Below are 21,182 nucleotides of genomic sequence, written 5' to 3'. Positions count from 1 at the left end.
AGCTGATGAAGTGAAGGAATTATTGGGAATAATGGGATTACTGTTCCCTCACATGACAAGCCAGTTCTCTCATTTCCTTTTTTTTCCCCTCTCTTCAGTCAGGTTGCCCCGGGGCGATGTGTGTGTATCGTTATGAGTGACTGGATGCCTTCTGAGTTGATAAACAAAAAAAAAAGATTCCAGCTGGTAACATAGCCCTTTCTTTTCAGTCTTCATTACATGGTCCCAGGCCAGTGACAGCATGAGTCAGCTGATCCAGTCCAGCAATAAGTACCCCGCTGACTTTTTCTAATAACTAACCCAGCAGGGGGGTTGTAGGTGTCGGGTGTGTGAGCGTGTCGACTTTTGCAAACCTACATTTCATCAGTACTGTTAAACGCCTGGAAGACTTAACTCTAAAAAGGAGAAGCAGGTGCACCATGCAGCATGTTATAATACGTGCAGCAGTCTGGCGTGACTACAATGTTTACTGGGCTCTCTTTGCGACAGCAGGACTGTGTCAATAAAATCTCAGCAGGAAGGATCGAGCTCCCACAAAACAACCTCCCCTCCTCCTAAAGTGCTCAATCACTAAAACTACAATACACTGCGGTTGTCGCAGTCACGCAACGTTCCCTCCTCGCCTCTCCATCTCATTGCCTTATTGTTTTTTTTTTTTGGTTAATGTCTCTGTCGTTCTTTCTGCGTACATCAAGGACAACCTAATTGACTCATTCGTTGAGAGTGGGTGTGGATTTGTTGAGGGTGTAAAATAGCGGAGGGGAACAAAGGCAGTGTGGTTACATGAAATGGAAGGGACTGGCGGTAATAAAGCAGGTGTGGATATGAGTCTGACTTTAAGAATAGCACCCTTAATTCAGGGGAACACGGAGCAAACGGAGGATGGAGAGCCAAACACGGGCAAAAAAAAAATCCCTTTTTAACAAGGTCTCAGGCAACAAAACAAAAAAATAAGATGTGAAATTGTAATTATTATTGGACCACGTGGATGTGTGTGGTGGGAGTCAGTGTGGTGACTGTGTGGAGGTAAGAGTGTAAAAATCAAACACACATATAAATGCGCGCAGACACAATCGCTCTCCCACACACACACTCCTTGAAGGTCCCCAGTGACATGCTCCCCTTAAATTAAAACAGTTAAAAGTTAAAGTAATACTCTCTATATATAGCAGGTTAATATTACTACACTCGTCTCCACGGTAACTAGGGTTGAGAGACGGCCGTTCTAGGATTGGAGGAGGCAGGTAGGACCGAGGATAATACTACCGCGTCTTCGTGGTAAGAAGACTGGCGTGAGACTACCATACTAGTGGAGACTGTAGTGGACCAGTCGTCATTGTAATAACGGTGTGGGAGCGCCACACTGAGATGAGGGTTGAGGGTTTCGGGGGATCTGGCAGTGAGATGTGTCCATGATCACTCAGGGCCGGAGTACCTCATGACCTCTTCCTGGCGACCTCCGCGTCCTGGCACTCGACGGCCGACAGCGCAATTAGCATCTGGGCCGCATAGTAGGTGGCCATGATGATGGCGCGCGAGTGGGGGACGGGGAAGCAGAACTTGTTGACGGCGATGGTGAGGTCGGAGACCATGAAGAGCACGGCGCCCAGGCAGGCCGACAGCTTGGTCCAGGTCCACAGGTCGTTGGCAAGCTGCAGGCCGGCCACGGCCCTCCAGCCCATGAAGCCGATCAGACCGATGTAGACGGCCACCAGGTAGGTGAAGGGGCCCGACAGGTAGGGGTACAGCAGCAGGTAACTCACGGAGGACACAGCAGCGATCATCAGGCCAGCAGACACGTTAATAGGTTTCATCCCGAAGGCTGACGAGTAGAGGATGTGGGTGATGGCGAACATCAGAAGGCCTGTAAGATATTATATGAATGATATAAATGTAAACACAGTCACACAAAGTCTCTTAAAGCGTGAAGCATAATACCTGATGCAGTGATCAGTAGCTCAGACACATGAGAGCTTTTAACAACTTATATTAAGCAGTTGTATTTGTAGTTTTGGCAAGTGTTTCTATTGGTTATGACAACTATGTACTCAACAAAGGCCTTTCGGGGAACTGGGAACCCTGTCACACTGCAACAAGTCACAACAAGTTTCACAAGTCATTTAGATGTGTTCAGTCAGACGATCAAACAACTTCTAAGCGAACCGACAGTTTTGTCAGATTAGTGAACACTGCATTTGGATGCGAAAACGAAAGTGAGTTCTTCCAGAAAACTCAGCTGGAAAACTTGTGTGTCAAGTTTAACCAGGATGGATGTTAACAGCAGATCTGTCTGCACTCGTTTCTCTGCCAAGTAAATGAGACTAACCTGGGTTTATGATTACCTGACATTTGCCTTCTTATACTTTTTTGTGCAATGTCACCACCGTCCTAGACACAATCAGGCAATTAACAATAGTTGAAATCAATTTTAAATGTATACAATCCAAATGAAGTTAGGCCCTGTGGATGAGATGAGGTTTTCTCCTCACCGTGGACAAAGTAGCCCTGCTCCTGCCAGATGAGAAAGGCATCGCCCAGGGCAGAAAAGATGAGGCCAGCCAAGATCTTGCGGGCACTGGAGTGAGCACCTAGGAAGCTGAAGCCGTGCGCCAGTAAAAACACCCACAGGCAGAAGATGGGCAGACATTTGATCAGCGCGCTGAACCAGGACGGGCTGGAGGTGGGCAGCCACAGGACGAAGTACACACAGGTTGCCTTGAAGAATGGCACCAGCTTGGGGCCTTCACTCTTGACCTGAAAGCAGATGAAATATTAAAATCATTACTTGAGTCACAGCTGGTCGCGCTCACGTGAGGCGATTCTATTGAGCGGGGCTGAACAATGCCACGCTATTGTTCCTCCTTCTTAAACTTGATTTATTAAAAGGGCTTTTATCTCGAGGCAGAGGGATGAACTATATCACAGGGAGCAAAAAACAGTCGCCACTTTGTGTGTCTGAATACACTATCTCACATCTTTAATTAAAAGAGGGAACACAGGCAGCAAACTTTAAGCACTTCTCTTTATTGAGGCTGGAACAGTCTTCAGGACGGCTTTGTGCGGTCATCAGTTTACATCACCGAGTCAGACAAGCACGTGTTTCTAGCTGAAGCGAAACTCTGCAGAAACAGCAACTAGAAGGGGAAATGCATAAAGCTCCCACACTGTCTCTCTGACTCCCTGTAACCTTTTCTTCTCCCCATGTTGTTTTTCTTTCTCCTCACCTCCTCTGCTTCACCTTCATCTCTGTATCTCAGTCATATATTCAGGTCTCGAATTCTTCTCTCCAGCTGTGTTACCACTCATATCTCTTCCTGTCCAAACAGATGAGGCCCAACAGGGTCACACAAAAAAAGGTTTCGCAACGCCTCTGGATTGACCACCCCCACCTATGGTTCTGAGGGTGAGGCTGAAGACCCAAAGAAAGGGGAGATTTCAATGGGAGGGAGAGGAATTGAGTGAAGGTTCACCAGAGCTGAGATCACTGGAGGAGAGATGAGGAGGATATGGGTGAGACAGGATGGGGAGGACCAAGACGGGGACATAGTGCAACTATGAAATGACCGGGCCGCTGCTTAATGCCTCAAACGAGTAGTTTCCAGCGGCAAGCCTTCTCCACACCACTCTGGTAAAGTAAAAATGGTGCAAACGAAAGCGCCGCTCCAATTGCAATATTCACGAAAGATTAAATAAGTAGGGCAGAAGAAAGGAAGCGTGGGGAAGTGAGACTTTAGGGGAGGGAGATGGGGTTACTGGCATTCAGATGACAGCTGGATTTAGGAGTGGACAAGAGAGTAGGGTGTGGAGAGAGGAGAGGTGAGAGAAAACCAGGGTTCATTCAGGTTCATATGGTTTATGCTCGTGGCGGATGGAAGAAAGAGGAGCTCCCTGATTGCGCAACGGCTCGATAAAACAGAGTGACCTCCAGTCCGCTCCGGTGTGGCTAACACAGCAGGAAAACAACAGGGATCCAACACGCACTTTCACACAGCATCCAACTAAAATTACACAAGCTGAGGTGTAATGTGCTGTGATTTACGCCTTAAAATCACACATCATAGAGTGGCAGGAAACTTGCTACGTTCATGATCCTGCAGGATGCTGAGAAGTTCATTTCATGTGTTCCTCTCAAGCATACTACACTAAGAAGATGACGTTCTACTAAAGGCTATGAAGAAGCCATAATATATCCCAAATCCTGCTTCTAAAGTGAAAGAATATCACTCCAGTTTTTAGCTGGACGATTCAACACTGGCGCTCTGCATCATTAAGATCTGATTGTAGAGTATCCGAAGCTCTGAAATGACTAAAGACGGGCCAAGAATGCAGCCAGCCTGTAGTTTTATGTGCCTCCACGCTCACTCACATCTTCCACTGTGGCTTCAGTAAATGCTCAGAAGCAGAAATTAGACATTTTATATTTAACTCGGCTCCCAAACCGGATTTTAGTGAACAATTTTAAATGACAGTTTTTAACTAACTTGCATCTGTTCCTGTAGGTTTTTTTTATCACCACTATTGCTATTCTTGTTAATTTTCCGTCTACTTGTGTTGATTTACTACACTAGATCCTTTAGATAAACAGTGCTGTGAAACAGAAACTGAATCATTATATGGCCCCACTGTTTGCTCACTGTAAGCACGGCATCTTTCTGATTGTGTGTTTCAACTTCATTTTCTCATTGATTTAACACGACTTTCACTCTTTTTCTCTAAAGTTTGAGCTGCCAAGTAAGGTGACAAAAAAGAGAAATAGCAACAGTCAAGAAGCTGATCTGACAAGATTAAAATAAGCCGGTATATCAACACTTTGCCGTGACGTCTACAGACAAAGACGCCTTTTGTTTTCTGCGTACATATAAGATAAAACCAGCCTGTCAAGTAACATGACAGGAATTTTTTCAGAGGAAGCAAAACTAAAGCTGTGTGTGTAATGTAAACTAATGTTTTTCCTCTTATCTCCATTATGTGCCTTCATAAAACAAGTGGAGACATAAAGTCAGTCCTGTGACAAAAAATGTGTGTGTAGTGAGTCTATTTTTTCCCACTAAAGAAGAAGAAGATACCAGGCAGGGAGGACAACCCTGGCAGCACTCCCAGACTAGCCAATATCATAGCTGCTCGTCAGGCCACTGGTGGATACTTAAGCACAGGACACAAGAAAAACATTTGCGCTGTGCTGTCGGGATTCAAGGACAATCATTACACAGATAGGGCCTATGTATTATTCAATGAAGTGCATTGAAAGGATACTTCAAGGCCAAATTATATTATCATTATGAGAGATTCCCATAACCTTTGGCCCCATTCATGCTGCGTTCGAGCCATACTTTGCAGTTTCCCTTTCCATTGTTGTTCATGTAAACTTACTGTACACAATGAGAGAACGGGCTGCAAGGCAGAGAGAGACTAAAGAGCACAGAGTGCATGGGAAACAAAATCGAGTCAACAAAGCATAAAGCTGCCCTTTCAAATGTTCCAAGAAATCTCATTGTGTCATTAACTGGCCTGAAATCAACAACGCTGATAAAATTAGAAATGAACCACGTGCCTCAATTTTAGTTTAACATTCAATAAAAAATTTCTACATTGCTGTGTCAAATTGTTACATCAAGACGGCCTGATCGCCTGCTGGAATTCATAAACTGGTCTTCAGTGGATGCGATGCTTTTATTTCTCACAGCCTTCTTCTCCCGGCCAAACGTCTCGCACCTGAACGAGACTATCTTGGTTTTGCAGCCGAGTATCATCTCAGCTGTGAGCTACTCCTCTCATTGATTGAGGCGTCAGTTTGTCTACAGGGACACTGAAGGAAAGCATTAGCCAAGGCTGTGAGCCTCTGTCTGCTGACAGTCTGCTGTCGACAGCATGAAGGAACAGAACATACTGCCGCATTTGGGAGGCAAATGAAATGAATCATTGTGTTATCATCTCGCCGTCTGAATGATCGCATTATAAATAAAGAGCTGCTCTGCTAATGTGCCGTGGCACATACAGCTGCCACCTGCCTCCGTGCTGTTAAAGAATAATATGGTTAATGATTGACAGTATTTGCATGGTCACCTTCAAGCAATGGGTTGTTTTGGAGTAAAAAAAAAAACAGGATGGAATGACTCCCTGGTATCCAAATCGTACCAAACAAACAGTTCTCAGAATCTAATTTCCTGCAATTTTAAACTGTACAGATGGACCCGCTTCCTTATCTGTGTTTAACTACCAATCAGTTTAGTTTAGTTGATTATTTTGAGGGAGAAAACACCAAAAGATTAGTGAGAAATATCCTTAAAAGGTTACTAATCTGCACACGTTTACAACCAGACAAAACTATCAGTAACTTATTTGACCCCAACTTGTTGTGATGCTGCAGTACAGGAAGGAAAAGCAGCTGTTAGGCACTAATGTGTCTGCACCAACCATGAACTAACAAAAGCACTGCAGTGAAGCATTGAATAACACCCCGCCGGGATGAACATCTATTCAGCCCTTCTGGGTCATATGCTCGCTGAGTGTCAGAAACATGATACCTGCAAACATACAGTATAAAAGACCTGTAAAGTCCTGTGTACGTAAATCGGTGGAGGGGAAACTGTAACATGAGCGTGGTCCTGGCAGGAACAGCTGGCATGTGAGTCATGTGACGACTTTATTTCTATGTAGCATCACACAACAGTTTCCTTCCTTACAGCTGCTGTGACTCCAAGGATACGTTGAGGTCGGCTGAGGACCAGCAGCACAGTACAGCACTTGCAATAAAAGCGCACAAATGAATGTATATAAAGGTTGATTTCAGTCAATCCACGCCTTCGTCACATGACAGTTTTTGCTTACATGCTGTAAATTCTAACATAAGTGAGTAATACTGAGGTTTGGGACGAGGGGCCGCAGTCAGACACCACAGCATTTATATAAATAAAGCCAGAAAGCAAAGTGAAGCACCTGCTTTATCTCTGCTCTACAGTCGGCACCTGCCAGCAAGTGCAAAGTGCAATATTTAGCTGAGAGCAGCACACACTTGTTTGGTTTGTACTCTGAGAGGCTGATTCTACATTATTTGTAAGATATGAGTTGATAAATTACCTTAAGAGCACAACAGTCTGTTCGCCAGATGGCATGGAGTGTAGCAGTGTTTATCACAACCTAATTTAACAGAGTCTTAATATAAAGAAAGCCTTAATATAGATGCAATAATAGCGTTATAGTAGCATCTAATGGTGTAATGATCCATAATATTTGAACTGTGAGCAGGAATACGGTGCACCTGCTAACTCTAAACAAACTGATACTACCCATTCTTTTTTCCTAATTATTACAATGCAGCATTTTAAATGTAAATCATCATAACACATCATACAATACTGGGTACCGATAAATTATCCGTCTGTTATTGGGAAATGTACATTATCAGCTATTTATCCGTGTCAGTGAAATTCTAGATGATAAATAGAGCTGATAATATCGAGCCAAGAAGAAGAAGACGATGAAGGAGAGCCTCGCAGTGTAGACCAGAGAGCTTTACGTGTCACCACCAGACGTTTTTTTACTGTTTCACAGGAAGACAACACAACGGTCATTTGCAATACACGTTCAACAAGAGTGCAAAGAGGAGGGAAAAGATCGCACATCAGTTCATCCATCTCTGCTCCATCTCAGCCTTTCTTACCCTGGGGTTCACAAAACCATATGTGAAATGATCAGTTTTCTTACAGGGCTGCACGATATGGTTAAAAAGTGATTATTTTGACAGATATTGCAATTGCCATATAATTCATCATTATTATGGATGATTAAATTTTACATCACAGTTTTCATTGTCACTGAAAAACTAATAAAATCATGATGGCAAATTTCTCCCGGTCTCTGCCAAACAAACATGTTTTATTACATCTGGAGAACAAGGTTTGTAGACCAGAGCATCTCTGTAGCACTACAACATTTCATTAAAACACTGTTTTGCGACACATTTTGCACCTGGATATTGCACTTAGTCATACTGCAATTTTGATTATTTTGCTATTAACTGCCCTGCATCCCTATCCAATACTCAGAGACACGCTGCATACACAAATAACCCGCATTAGAAGGAAAATGGTTACGATTCATTGACTTTTGCTGACATTTTCCTTGAAGATAAAATAAAATATATGCCTGACTATACGGGGTTTCATCTCCGGCACAGGCCTTCCCTTTCACTGCGCTGCTTTGGGAAAGGCTTTAAAAGAAGTCACACAGCCACAGGACCTGCACAGCATCGCCATCACTAAGGCAACCAGTTTGCATGTCAGGCATTCCTCCACACAGGCTGCACATCAGGGTTCACTTCAGGCCAAGTTACGCCACACCATCCTGCATGACCCCCTGCAAATGGGGTAACATTTCATAGCAGCTCTGTCAAAGTAAGAGGATGCTGGGAGGGGGTTAAATTATGCATGTAGCATACTGTATTTTTTTTTTGTTTTATTTAGGTCAAAATTGCCAACTTCCTGCAGAGACACTTGGGTCAATTAAACAGCTAATGTGTGGAGTGTATGCAAGCTCAGCTACAGCAGAGGAGATGAAGCAGAGAGAGCAGTGCACGGCGCATGCGTCACCGGAGGGTGCAGGAGAGAGAAAATAAAAAAAAAAAAAGACAAAAAAGGTCGTCACATGACAGGCTTTTCTTTTTGTAAAAAGGGGGGAGCTGCCTTTGGGGAAATTTGTGGAAACGTCCCGCTGTACGTGGAATATGGAGGAGGAAGAGTCGCCGCTATACGTGTCGAAACATGTGAAGGGAAACAACAGCACCGGGACACAAAAGTTCCTGCTTTGAAAAACCTCCAACACAAACAGATGTGAAATAACGAGGTAATAACACGGTGACCGCAAAAAACAACAACAACAACGTGGGTGTCCCGAGGAGAACCGGTCCGTAAACACCTCCAACATGTAGCAAACTAGACATACTCACTGACTGTTCATTAAAAAGAGCACTCTCTGGCCTTCAGAGACAAAGTTTGACACGCTAAGCTGCGAATAAAAACGTAAAATGAAACATTAGCAGCCGGATCGGAGAGCCGACGCGGTCGATAGTGAAGATAATGACAGAAAACGTGAACTCGGACGGATGATTTTTACGCTCGGAAGTGTTGTGTTGTAAGCTAAACTAGCTAAATGTTATATTCCCGTTGGATGTGAGAGAGAAATATCAAACGAGTGTGAAGCGGACACTCACCACTGTCACCGGAGAAACCATGTCTCCCCTCGCTGGTGTCCGGTTCCGTTAAAAGAAACGGGTTACGAGGTGAAACTCGGGTGATATCCTGCTGTTTGTGATGTTCTGGATGAGGGATGCCGATTGTTTTTGTCCTCGCTCCGGTGGGCGGTCCGACGTCCGGGAGGAGGTGCGTGCGTGGGCGGGGCTTCGCCGGTGGACCAATAGGAGCAGAGCGTAGTCCTGGCGGGGGCGGGGCCACTGACGTCAGGGACACCCGGATAGGAGGAGCCAGTCTGTTGTTTACATATCGGAGCAGATGGCCTTTATTTACATTTTTAGAGAAATGGAGCTCGTTGCTGTCGGTTGTTTTGAGCTCATTTCGACCGTGCACCGATGATCCTTTTGTTAATGGCTGTGATTGCAAGTTAAAGAGCGGACAAAGAGCCTGACAAACATCTGTACGGGCTCAAAATGTTCCTCTATTAAAATGAATTGATTGGGAGCTGGTGTGAGTGTGTGTGTCGTGTGACTGATTTCCCTTTTTAAATTTTTGGGCCAATATGTTTGGATATTTAACTTCTCCACCTCTGGTTGAAATTTAATGATAGGCACATAAATATATTTTTTTAGATATGGAATATTAATTAATTCATTATTATTAAATAAATGTAGACATATTAAACACATTTAGACTGGATTAAATTGTATAGCCTACGAATAAGCATTAATAAGTTATTTTTTTCTTTCCCTCTTCTTTAAGTCTCTCTCTCAGCTGTTTTCATGTTAATATATTTAAAATTGATAAACAATTATGCTAGTTGAATTAACGCTTTTGGTGTATTTATATGTCATGTGTCTTGATTTTGTTTAATACAATTTGTGATTCAAATACTGAATTTTGACTCGAACTTAAATTAAGGATTTCAATTCTCTAACACCTTATACAGCTGTTACACTACATTTCATAGGATGACATTTTAGTCTCTATTTCACTTAATTCATATTTACACTAATATTAATACAATATTTACAAACAACAAGTTATAAATAATTTAAAATGATTGTCACCTACATTAAAATGCTCTGTTGTGTGGGTGCTAATATATAACATGTTAATCGCCAATATTAATATAACTCCCTGAAAGTTACATTCTGCATAATAAGAGGTTTTACTTTTAGTAAAATCTCTTATTGTGTCTGTTCTGTTTCTTATTTTCAATGTCAGCTCATGTTATTTACAAAGTGTTATAGAAATCAATTTGACTTCACTAAAGAAGAGCTTCATTTAGCTGATAAAGCTTCTTTGCTCAAGTATAATATCGATCCAGGAGTTAATTTCTCATTGAATACTGTCACATGTTGGTACTGCCACTTTTTCCTCTGTAAAATATCTACAGTAAATGCTTCCACTTTATAATTCTGACAGTTCTAGTAACCCATGGGTACTTTGTTAATTGGTATTTGGGTAAACTTCTGATTTCATGAGGGGGGATTGATTGAGGAAAAGTTACCCAAGCAAAGAGCTTTACACCACATGTCCAGACTATTTAATTCTAGAGAAGTGCAATATCCACAATGGTAGCGACATCATGTGGACTATAATTGTAATAATAAAAAAAAAAAAAGGTCTTCATTGGCGGACATTGCGTAGGGAAAGAGAAAAGCGGAAGTTCCTGTCACGTGTGAATTCATTTTATTAAAAGGACGGATTAAAGTTACATTTAAGTGAATAACTGTACCTGCCAGACATATACAATCACTGATGAACACCAGTATGGCGTATTACCCTATTTTTGATTTCTTTTTGAATATTCCTTTATTTAAATACACTTTATTCTCCTTTTAGATGTGTTAGTGGTAAACAAATCTATTACAAGCCTCTTCTGTTTGTTTCGTCGTGTGTAAAATACACAATCATAATAATTTCACAGGCAATTTTTTTAAAATACATTTGATAAAAAATAATGTTCATATATGATACACAGTCAAACTTCATCGCGAACCCTTCCGGCGTCATGACATCATGGTGAAATCAAGATCAAGATTGGTCAGCCTCGCTGACGCTGACTGACGCTTCTCACAAAGACGGAAGTACGCAGCAGTGCATCCTCTCGCTTTCATAGACTAACGTAATCTCCGGACTCTTTAATTTGTCGGTCTTTCTCGCTGTCGTCTCTACAAACACCCGGTGTTTGTTCTTATGGCTTCGTTTTTAGTGTTTTTCTTTACGTAGGCTTTAGTAATACGACTATTTTGATGGACTTGGCCTTAGTTTGGTGTGTTATAACATTACAAAAGGGCAGGCTGTTCTCCTCAGTCTTCTTGGGTTGGCTAACGCTAACGTTGACATTAGGCTAGCTAACTTAGCTATCTTAGCTAATGTTCACGTAAAGCGGATGAAGTAATGTGGCGTTAACTGTTTAAAATACAGTTGTATCTCCCCATGGATTGTGTTTGATGAAGGTGTTGTCCTTAAAGTTGACTACGTGCCGCTTGGTACCGTTACTCCCCGAGCTAGCGTAACGCTATCTTATTTGTAAGCTAAAAGCTAACGACAGCGCTCTTGGATGAGTTTTGCCTGATTCTCTTCGAGTCGCCAGTTGAAATCACCTGCTGCTAAAATGATGGATTTTGATAATATTTTGGACATCGCTTCGCAAAACCAGGGCCTGGGCAGTGTGCAGGTAAGTTAAAGACGGCCACTTGCAGTCTGTGTACTTAAGCCGAGCAGCAAAATCAGATTTTGTGGATAACCTTGTGAGCACAAATGCCAGCTCATCTGTCTGACGAGGCTCTGGTAATGCAGCTCAGGTCCACCCCTGTGACACTGCATGCTACACTTTTACCAAACCCTGTGTGCCTGTCACGTGTCTTAGATGACCACTTAATTTACATAAGGCTTATGATCGCTGTAGATGATAAACATGGCTGTGTGACTGCTCCATATTAACATTTGTGTGCCTCTCACAGCAGAAGAGATACAGTTTACAAGCTGGACCACCTAAAAAGGACCCGAGGTCAAAGGGCGTCAATCCTGCTGCTGTCCAGGCTCTTCTGAAGAAGCAACACCATGAGTCCAAGAAGAAAGGTAATGATTAAATCAAATTTAGCTACATTTTATAGCTATACACACACACAATACGCTAAAAGCATTCTTCATTGATTACTTTAATATGCATCTGTTTTTTCCCCCCAGAAATTCAACAAAAGAAAGAGAAGGAGGGTCTGCTCGCCAAGCGGGTGGAGATGAAGTCGGACCGTAAAGCGCGAGCCATGGCCTCCAGAACTAAGGACAATTTCAGAGGCTACAATGGCATCCCAGTCGTAGAGCTTCCTAAGAAGAGGAGGACAAAACAAGAAATGGAGGAGGAAAGATTTAGGAATAACTCAATTGACCCAGAGGATGATGAGGATAATTATGAGTATGAGCAGACAGATTCTGAGCCAGATCAGGAGCCAGAGCTGCCGCGGCCAGGGAAAACAACAGGTGTTGGTGGCAGTAGTGGCAGTAGCAGCAAACCCTCCTCTAAAAAATCCAGTGGGCCGCCCAAGCCCCCTCCAGCTGCCTTTAACTATGCAGACTTACTTAAATTGGCAGAGAAGAAGCAGTTTGAGCCAGTTGAGCTAAAACCCAAGTCGGCGAAAAAGGAAGAAAGGCTCCGCACGGCTGATGAAATGAGGGAACTGGAGATGGAGCGCAAGGCTAAGAGACCTGACAGAGACCGAGACTCAAAGGCAGAGAGGGAAAGAGAAAGCAAGTCCCAGTCCAGCTCTAGTTCAATAAGAAAAGGCACCATAGAGAGAGAGCAGAAGAACTCCAAACCACAAAAGTACTCTTTAGAGAAGCCAAGTCAGCCCAGTGGGTCGGGAAAGAAGTCGCACCAAACACCGACTAGCGATAAAAGCCACTCTTCTTCAAAGCCAACTGTTGCCAACAGAGAAAGAGATGGACCGAAGATGTCACACAGTGATCGAGACAGATCCAAGACAAGCTATTCCAGTTCATCTAGTGCCATGAACAGTAAAGTTCCTTCGAAAACCACATCATCTCAGGTTTCAGCCAAACAATCATCTAGCCACAAAGCCAGCACCTCAAGTGACCTTAGTTGTAAAAAAGAAAGTTCATCATCATTTCAAGGAAGAGCTTCAGGTATTCCTGGGACCAGGCCTCCTGGTGCAGCTGTAACAGGCCAAAAATCTCAACAGACCAGGCCCAGTCAGGGTAGCTCATCTAAGCAGGGACCTACAGTTGGAGGCCAAAAGTCTTTGAAGGGAGAACCGATAAGGCCTGGAATGAATTCTGCTGTAAAATCAAGTGGTAATTCATTGAGACCTTCAGCAGGTGGCCCTCCTAAGGCAGGAAGCCAACCTCAGGCCAGGCCCGGAAGCCAACCTCAGGCCAGGCCCGGAAGCCAATCTCAGGCCAGGCCCGGAAGCCAACCTCAGGCCAGGCCAGGAAGCCAACCCCAGGCCAGGCCAGGAAGCCAACCTCAGGCCAGGCCAGGAAGCCAACCCCAGGGCAGGCCTGGAGGCCCACCCCAGGCAAGAGCTGGTGGTGTCCCACAGGCCAGACCTGCTGGAAGGGGCATGCAGTGTCACCCTGGAGGTAGTGGATCCCGTCCTCCAGGGATTGGACCTGGTCGGCCTGGTAGTGGAGGACCAGTACCGGGACGATCGACTGGCACCATGGGATCAGGGCCTGGAAGACCAAAGTGCACTGTGGTGTCAGAGACCATCTCATCAAAGAATGTTGGTGGATCCAGACCGGGAGCCCCTCCTCGGCCAGGCATGCCACAGAGACCTGGGATGCCACCCAGACCAGGAATGCCTCCCAGACCTATCATGAACAGGCCACCAGGTAAGAACCAGAGAGAGGATAATGGTATGATATTACCAAAGAGCCAGATTTGTCAATTGTTGACCATGAGTACACATTACAGAAGTACTAACCTTCAGTTTTACAGCACTTTTCAGTACAGTATTGCAAAGTTTGCTCGTGCAAATAAACCTACTAACGAGGAAAATGCAACACAAACATTAATGCAGAAGTAATGTTAATAAAAAAACATTAGATATAATAGTTAAACACTGAAAGGGACCATTTTACTGCATAATAAGTACTTTAATACTTAAACACAATTTGCTAGTCATACTCTAAAGTAAAGTTTTGAATGCAGGATCACAGCGTGGTATTAGTACTTTTACTGAAGTCAAGGATCTGAAATCATCTTCTACCAGTGCCTCCTTTAGCAACACTGACAATGAACACCGTAAAACAATGTCTACAATTCAACTTATGTTGTAATATAATGTCATCCAATATGATAAACTGCTGTTGACATTTTGCAACAGATTGAAAAAACACAGTCAGTACGACAGGGCAAAGGGTTTGTTTGCCAAACTGAATGAAGTGTGTCAGCAACACTCAGCAGCTTTTGTCGTTATTCCTGGGTCAGAGAGCGGCGATCATTCTCACGCAGATAAACAAAACATCATTTCAATGTAATTAACTTTTTTTTTTTTTATCATAATCCTCAAAGCACGAGTGGCCCAAGCCAGACCAAATGTCCTTGTCTTACAGAGTGTTTACTGTATTTCACTGTGTAGCAAAAGCCAATACCCTACATACTTAAAATGTATTCTTGTATTTATTATCCAGGTACAATGCTACCACCCATCACCTCTGCATACAAGAGAAAATATGAGGACGAAGAAGAGGAGTATGACTCTGAAATGGATGACTTTATTGATGATGCAGGCGACGAGCAAGATGAAATTTCCCAGCACATTAAGGAAATCTTCGGCTATGATCGAAACAAGTTAGTGTTGTCCCTTTTTATTCTGGTTACAAGGCATTTCACTGTATGTTTAACCAAATTCTATACAAAAAACGTGTTTTTTCCATCCTCAGATACAGGGATGAGAGTGACTATGCACTTAAATTCATGGAGAGCAGCTGGAGAGATTTGCAGAAGGAGGAGGCCAGGAGGTAAGATGAAACCTGACCTTCCTTAACTCTGTCCCGAGAGCTGTAGTATTTCTTCCCTTTTAAATCATGTTTTCTTTTCCTTACCCCTATTCTTTGTTACTTCAGCCTGAAATTGGCAGTCCAGGAAGATATGGAGGAACAGAGAAAAGAGGAAGAGGAGCTGAAAAGGAGTATCAAGAGGAAAAAAAAGAACTGAAGCCGTTTTGCTGATGAACTGAATTTAAAAAAAGAAACACTGTCCCGACAGGAGTGTGTCTGCCTACACATAAGGGCAGTGACTGTGTCCACCTTGGCCTTCGTTGCTTTCTCTCTGCTTCTCTCCCTGTGATTGGACAAGAACTGAGTGGATCGACACATGACACTGGCTCGAGGGAAAAAAGGCAAAGACAAAATATGCACAAATCATTCAGGCATTAGGCCGCGACAATGTGACGAAAGGTTCTCACATTTTCCCTGGTAGGTTATTTATTTCCCCCCAAAGAGTGCAAGGTTTACACTGTCAACAGTCCCAATTCCTCAAAGGAACTGAGTTGCAAAGAGAACTATAATTATGAAATAGTGTGATGATTTTTTTTTTTTTTCCTTTTTTAAAGACCAACAATAAAATACAGTCTCAAGTGTTATAATATGCTATTTTTGAGCAGAAGCTGTCGCATATTTTTACAAAGTTTGATTGTAAAGTCAATTGAATATGCAAAGAAACATTACCACTTGATGTGTTGTGTGTTTGTCTTTAGAGGGATTTGAGAGAAATGATTGCATAAAGAGTTTTATTTAATTGTCTAGTTTCATGTCAATGTTTTCTCAGAGTATAACAAAACTTAGTAATGCAGAAATTACTAGAAGATGGTATGAGTTTTTGGTTGCCAGTCAAAGCAATGAGATGTTATTTTCTTGCCATAAATTGCGTGGATATTTGTTTATGTATTTATTTATTTTTTTTAAAGGATATTAGTTTGTCGAAAGAAACCTAATGAAGTTTGATGTTTGTAACCAGAAGACTGTGAATGCATCACGGCCATTAGCAGCGTTGTAGCTGTGGGTGCCTTTTTCTTCCCTCGTGACTTGCCGTAGTCGACCTACCGAGTGGGCGTGGTCTGTCCTTTCGCTTAGCTACTCCTGAAAGTTTGCGGAAGTTTGTTCACAGCTAAAGTTGAAGTCAGTCGTCAACAGGGTGAAACCAGAAGAGTACGTCTGTTTTTTGTTGCCATAATTCAATAGATGGACCTGAGTTCAGAGAAAACGCAACGGATTCTCTCCAAGGTTAGTTGTTTACAGTGATTACCAACTTTGAAAACTTCTAAATTGACATTGTTTACGTATCAATACCGGCTAGCATAGCATAGCTAGTTCTTGTAAGATGCTGTCAGCTTTTACTAACTGGTTAAACCAGCTCTGTTACTTAACATGTCATGGAAAAAAAACATTAATAACACGGAAATATGATACAAAACAACTTGTTTTCTCCAAACAAATCAAATGACAGGAATAAAAAAACCACAGAGCACTTCATGACTTCATTAAATCACTGGCAAAACACATTAAAGAGTTTCCAGGATATCCATTGAAAGCCAGTTCGTAGCCCTTCTGTCATCTTATTCTCAATTATAACTGTTATATTGCCTTTAAAGACCAGTGCTGCTGAGGAGTCCATAGTATCTGACCAGTGTACAGGACAGCTCTTTGAAATCTTTGATGGGGAGCAAAGAGATAATGAAATAAAACCAAGAATGTGGCAGTGTGATACTGAGCCTTGACTGACTGATTGATTAATGGATCTTACTGTTGGTGTTAAAGTTAAATAAAGACTGAAAACAGCTGCTTACACAGCAGAAAATAATTAACATTATAAAGATGTTCAACAAGAAAAGACTGATGAAAAATGGCTGAGCTGAAGCTGTAGATTTATATATCTTCTTTAATATACTGATATCAAAGTCATTTTAAGGTCATGTGTAATGATCTATAATGATATCATAATCTGTAATGTCTCTGCTGACATTAAATAAAAGTTAACTATGTGTATAGACACACACACACACACATATATATATAATATACATTTTCACGCCTTCATCATCATCATCATCGTCTTTTTACCCTATTTAATTTAGTACAAATTCCGTGATGTTGCGATTGAGGAGCTGCAGAAAATCCATCGCATCTTCCCCGGGATGATACCATCCACAGGGACATACAGTGAGTTTCTTCTTCATTCATCTTTTCTAAACCTCTCCATACATCACACCTGATTCCAGCTGAGAACTGACCTACATCATTGTGTCAATTTCAGCATTTACTGACAGCACCCAGAAAGATCTCCTGAAGTTAATTGGAAACCTCCCTGTTAAGTATGGAGGTAAGTCTGACCTCTTGACACCTGCAGAGACTGTCCTCATGTGTGAGGTCATTATTATGTACTGATGACGGTGTCTCTGAAGGTCGCTCCTACAACATCCCCATCCTGCTGTGGCTGATGGACTCATTCCCCTTCACTCCTCCCATATGCCTCCTGAGACCGACCGCTAACATGGTCATCAGAGAGGGCAAGCACGTCGACGCTCAAGGACGGCTCTACCTGCCGGGGCTGCATAACTGGGATTATGTAAGGGCTTATACTTTCCTGGTCAAGTTTAAAGCTGAACAGAAGACATTCTGAGGTGTTTTTTTTATCAAGTTTGTTGAGTTTTTCTTTTTGCACTTTAACAGCCCAAGTCATCAGTGGTGGGTCTCCTGAATGAGATGATTGCACAGTTTGAGGAGGAGCCTCCACTGTCCACAAAGACCACAGGAGGCACTGAAGACCCCCATGACCTTCTGGCCTTCGTCTCTAATTTGAAGATCAGTGATGGTACGTCAATTTGATCAAATTCAAGTGTTCTTATTGCATTCGATCTGCTTTATATGAGATCATCTCCTATATTTGAATCTTATCTCTTATATTTCACCTGCTTTATGAGTTTATTTCGCCAGTCCACATTTTAATCATACTATATATATACTTGAACTTATTTCTTTTATTCTGCACTTGCACTCCCATTTGTTTATGTATGAGTTCTGTGCTGCCTGATGTATTTATCAGCATATATCAGATTATCATAAACTGTTTTTATCTTACCTCATGTCTATTTCAGGTGGAAGCAGACATCACGACCAACAGCTCAACAAAGTCTCAGTTATCGGGGGAGGAGATTTAGGAATGGCTTCAGTGATGAGCATTTTATCAAAGGTAATCCCCATTTTGAATTGTATGTCAAGGAGTTGAATTGATACAAACTTGAACAGTTTGAACTAAAATGTCCAATTCTCTTATTCCAATGCTGATTTTTTATTTAATTTTTTCTTCTACTTTCCATCCAGTGTAAAGTGGATAAGCTTGTTTTTGTTGACGTTGCTGAGAGTTCCACCAAAGGCGGAAGCACAGATTTAGAGATTTTCAATCTGCCCAAGGTAGAGGTATCCAGAGGTACGTCTGATCCTGCTCTGTCACATATTAATGTAGAAGCGCCTCTTGGCTGAGTCATCACGGATATCAGATTGTTTCAAAGGTAGCCGACAGACACTGAGCCTGTCACTGATGACGCACCTCTATCACAGGGAGACTGAATCCCAACCAGCTGCTGTGTTGTAGCTGACTCTGAACTTTGACCCCATCAGAGGGATAACAGAAATAATGTATCCATCAGGGTGTACTCAAGATAAATAACAATATTTTAATCTTTGCATATTTTTTTCATTGTCCTTTTTTAGATTTTTCAGCCTCTGCAGGCTCCAGGGTTGTCGTGGTGACCGCAAATGCATGGAGCAGCGAGCAGTCGTATGTAAGCGTGGTTCAGACCAATGTGGACTTGTACAGAGGATTCATCCCAAATCTGGCACGTCTCAGCCCCAACGCAGTTTTGGTCATCGCTTCACAGCCAGGTTGGTGCTGGAGGAAAATAAACTCCCACTCTGCTCATTAACCTTTCACACATCTTCAGCTCTGTCCTCTGTCTCGTCCAATTCCAGTGGACATCATGACCCACGTTGCCTGGAGGCAGAGCGGCCTGCCGCCGACACACGTGATCGGAGCGGGGTGTAACCTGGACTCAGAGCGACTCAGTCACGCTCTGGATATTAACCTGAACACCCACAAACCTGCCTGGGTCATCGGAGAACTTTCAGACAACAAAGGTGAGCCAGAAAGGATCGATTACGTATTTACACGAAGGCCTCGTGTTGCATTTAGTGTCTGCTCTTCCAATACACAGATGCATTATCTCATCACTCCCTCCCTCACTTGTTGTCTTTTCATTCGACCATATCAGTTTAATTTGTTTTGTTCTGAATTGTGCTGACATAACCAGGAATGCTGCGCTACCTGCTCGTCGTGTATGCCGCTTCCATTCTCGAGTTTGTGAATGACGCACATGATTGAGCTTGTCAGTGTTAATGTCTTGCAGTCGCTGTGATGAGCAACACCGGGCTGAGCTCCAGCGTGAAGCCAGAGATCGCATCAGGATCTGCCTCGACCAAACCACTGATAGACAGGTACTGGCATGAATTTGCATGAGCTGGAGTGAAGGATTTAGTTGTAGTTGAATCAAATAGATAAGAACACAGGGGATTAGAAAATGTGATAACAGAGGCACGTTTCCTTGATCACACTTCTCCAGTTCTTTTGCATTAAAATATACAACATATCCTTCTGTGCTTCCAGAGCGTTTGAGATCATGAAGAATCGAGGCCAGCGGTCTTGGTCTGTGGGTCTGTCCATCGCTGACATCACAAACACTGTCCTGACAGATAAGAAGAAGGCTCACTCGGTCTCCACACTGGCTCAGGTAGAAGTCTCTTCTATTAAAGGAGACATATTTAGCTCCTGTCTCTTTACCCCCCTTAATTAAAAGTTAAGCTTACTGTTCTATCAAATGAACCGTGTTTGTAGTGACTTTTTTTATAGATGCATGTATTCAGGTACCTTTTTAAAGGCCGTTTTCATTCAAATCTGATTATAGAAATGTTACAAGTTAATCCGTGTCGTCTATTTCAGGGCTGGGGTGGCATAGGTGCAGAGGTGTTCCTCAGCCTGCCGTGCATCATGGGATCGAACGGTTCCACGCGCTTGGCTGGAGTGTCACTCGGACAGGAGGAAGACTCCAAACTGAGGGACAGCGTCACTTCCCTTTCTAACCTCATGAGTCAGCTCAGGATATGAAGAATATGATTGCACTCTCAGTTTTGGCTGGACCGACCAGTCTGGGAGCAGCGGCTGCTTACTGGCTTGGCAGTTTTCCAGTCAGTACCCCCTCAGCGAATGGACTGCGCTGAAGTTTGAATGAAGTTAACTACTTACACTAGAATTTTGATGCAATGGACATGACTGCTATCCTTAATATGCAGAATTTAATCATAAGATTTGTCTCTATATTGCCTTTGGATACTGTGTAAATGTAGATTTAATTTTTGTATCTAAATTAACCAGAACTGAGAGTTTATTCTCTTTGTCTCATACAAAATTTACAATTTGTAACACGTTATATTAATGCACTAAAATATCTTTATCTTTGAAAACCATGACACTCCAAACAAACATCTAAAGAATAATGATGCTTTGAAGAACTAAATATATTTTTTATAACAGCTCAAGTGTAATTTGGCCTCCACTACTTACCAAAAGATGTAAATGATTCTGTAATTATTTTTATACTAACCCATTCTTTAATTATTTTGGAGAAATCAGGTAGAGATGAAGTATGAGGCATGTATATTATATATAGCACAGGGTGCTGGTATTGAGTCAATACATGAATGGTTAAATACAACTCGTATATATTAATGGCCTTAATTGCCTTCTCAGTGCTGTTTCCATATTTAAATTGACTTTGTACTTACCTTTGTTTACTTTGTGTGAAAGCTGGAACCTAAGACATGTACAGTAAGACTACACGATTCTGTGGGTGTGCAATAAATATCTGAAACCATACTGTGTGTGCGTCGTCTCTGTGGGAAAGAGAAGACAAC

At 42.5% G+C, this 21,182-nt stretch overlaps 3 protein-coding genes across 3 annotated transcripts; 2 read left to right on the top strand and 1 right to left on the bottom strand.

The window, feature by feature from the left end:
- Positions 1–662: 662 nt before the first annotated feature.
- tmem86a (transmembrane protein 86A) lies at positions 663–9,310 on the bottom strand. The gene is made up of 3 exons (XM_073471369.1): positions 9,209–9,310; positions 2,490–2,754; positions 663–1,864 (listed from the first exon to the last, which is right to left on the bottom strand). The coding sequence occupies exons 1-3, from the start codon at positions 9,227–9,229 to the stop codon at positions 1,437–1,439; spliced, it is 714 nt and encodes a 237-aa protein (XP_073327470.1). The 5' UTR covers positions 9,230–9,310; the 3' UTR covers positions 663–1,436.
- A 1,942-nt stretch (positions 9,311–11,252) lies between these two features.
- On the top strand, positions 11,253–15,957 carry spty2d1 (SPT2 chromatin protein domain containing 1). The gene is made up of 6 exons (XM_073472262.1): positions 11,253–11,874; positions 12,161–12,278; positions 12,387–14,048; positions 14,850–15,009; positions 15,102–15,179; positions 15,285–15,957. The coding sequence occupies exons 1-6, from the start codon at positions 11,812–11,814 to the stop codon at positions 15,373–15,375; spliced, it is 2,172 nt and encodes a 723-aa protein (XP_073328363.1). The 5' UTR covers positions 11,253–11,811; the 3' UTR covers positions 15,376–15,957.
- Positions 15,958–16,320: 363 nt separating this feature from the next.
- On the top strand, positions 16,321–21,144 carry uevld (UEV and lactate/malate dehyrogenase domains). Its single transcript, XM_073472263.1, has 12 exons — positions 16,321–16,442; positions 17,294–17,378; positions 17,473–17,538; positions 17,621–17,784; positions 17,889–18,030; positions 18,314–18,408; positions 18,540–18,645; positions 18,930–19,100; positions 19,188–19,352; positions 19,622–19,709; positions 19,879–20,002; positions 20,212–21,144. The coding sequence occupies exons 1-12, from the start codon at positions 16,401–16,403 to the stop codon at positions 20,374–20,376; spliced, it is 1,413 nt and encodes a 470-aa protein (XP_073328364.1). The 5' UTR covers positions 16,321–16,400; the 3' UTR covers positions 20,377–21,144.
- The last annotated feature ends 38 nt before the right edge of the window (positions 21,145–21,182 follow it).

Source organism: Pagrus major, chromosome 8 (genome assembly GCF_040436345.1).
Source record: "Pagrus major chromosome 8, Pma_NU_1.0".
NCBI lineage: Eukaryota > Metazoa > Chordata > Actinopteri > Spariformes > Sparidae > Pagrus > Pagrus major.
Note: the sequence above shows the minus strand (reverse complement) of the source record. Positions and strands in the feature narration are given on the sequence as shown.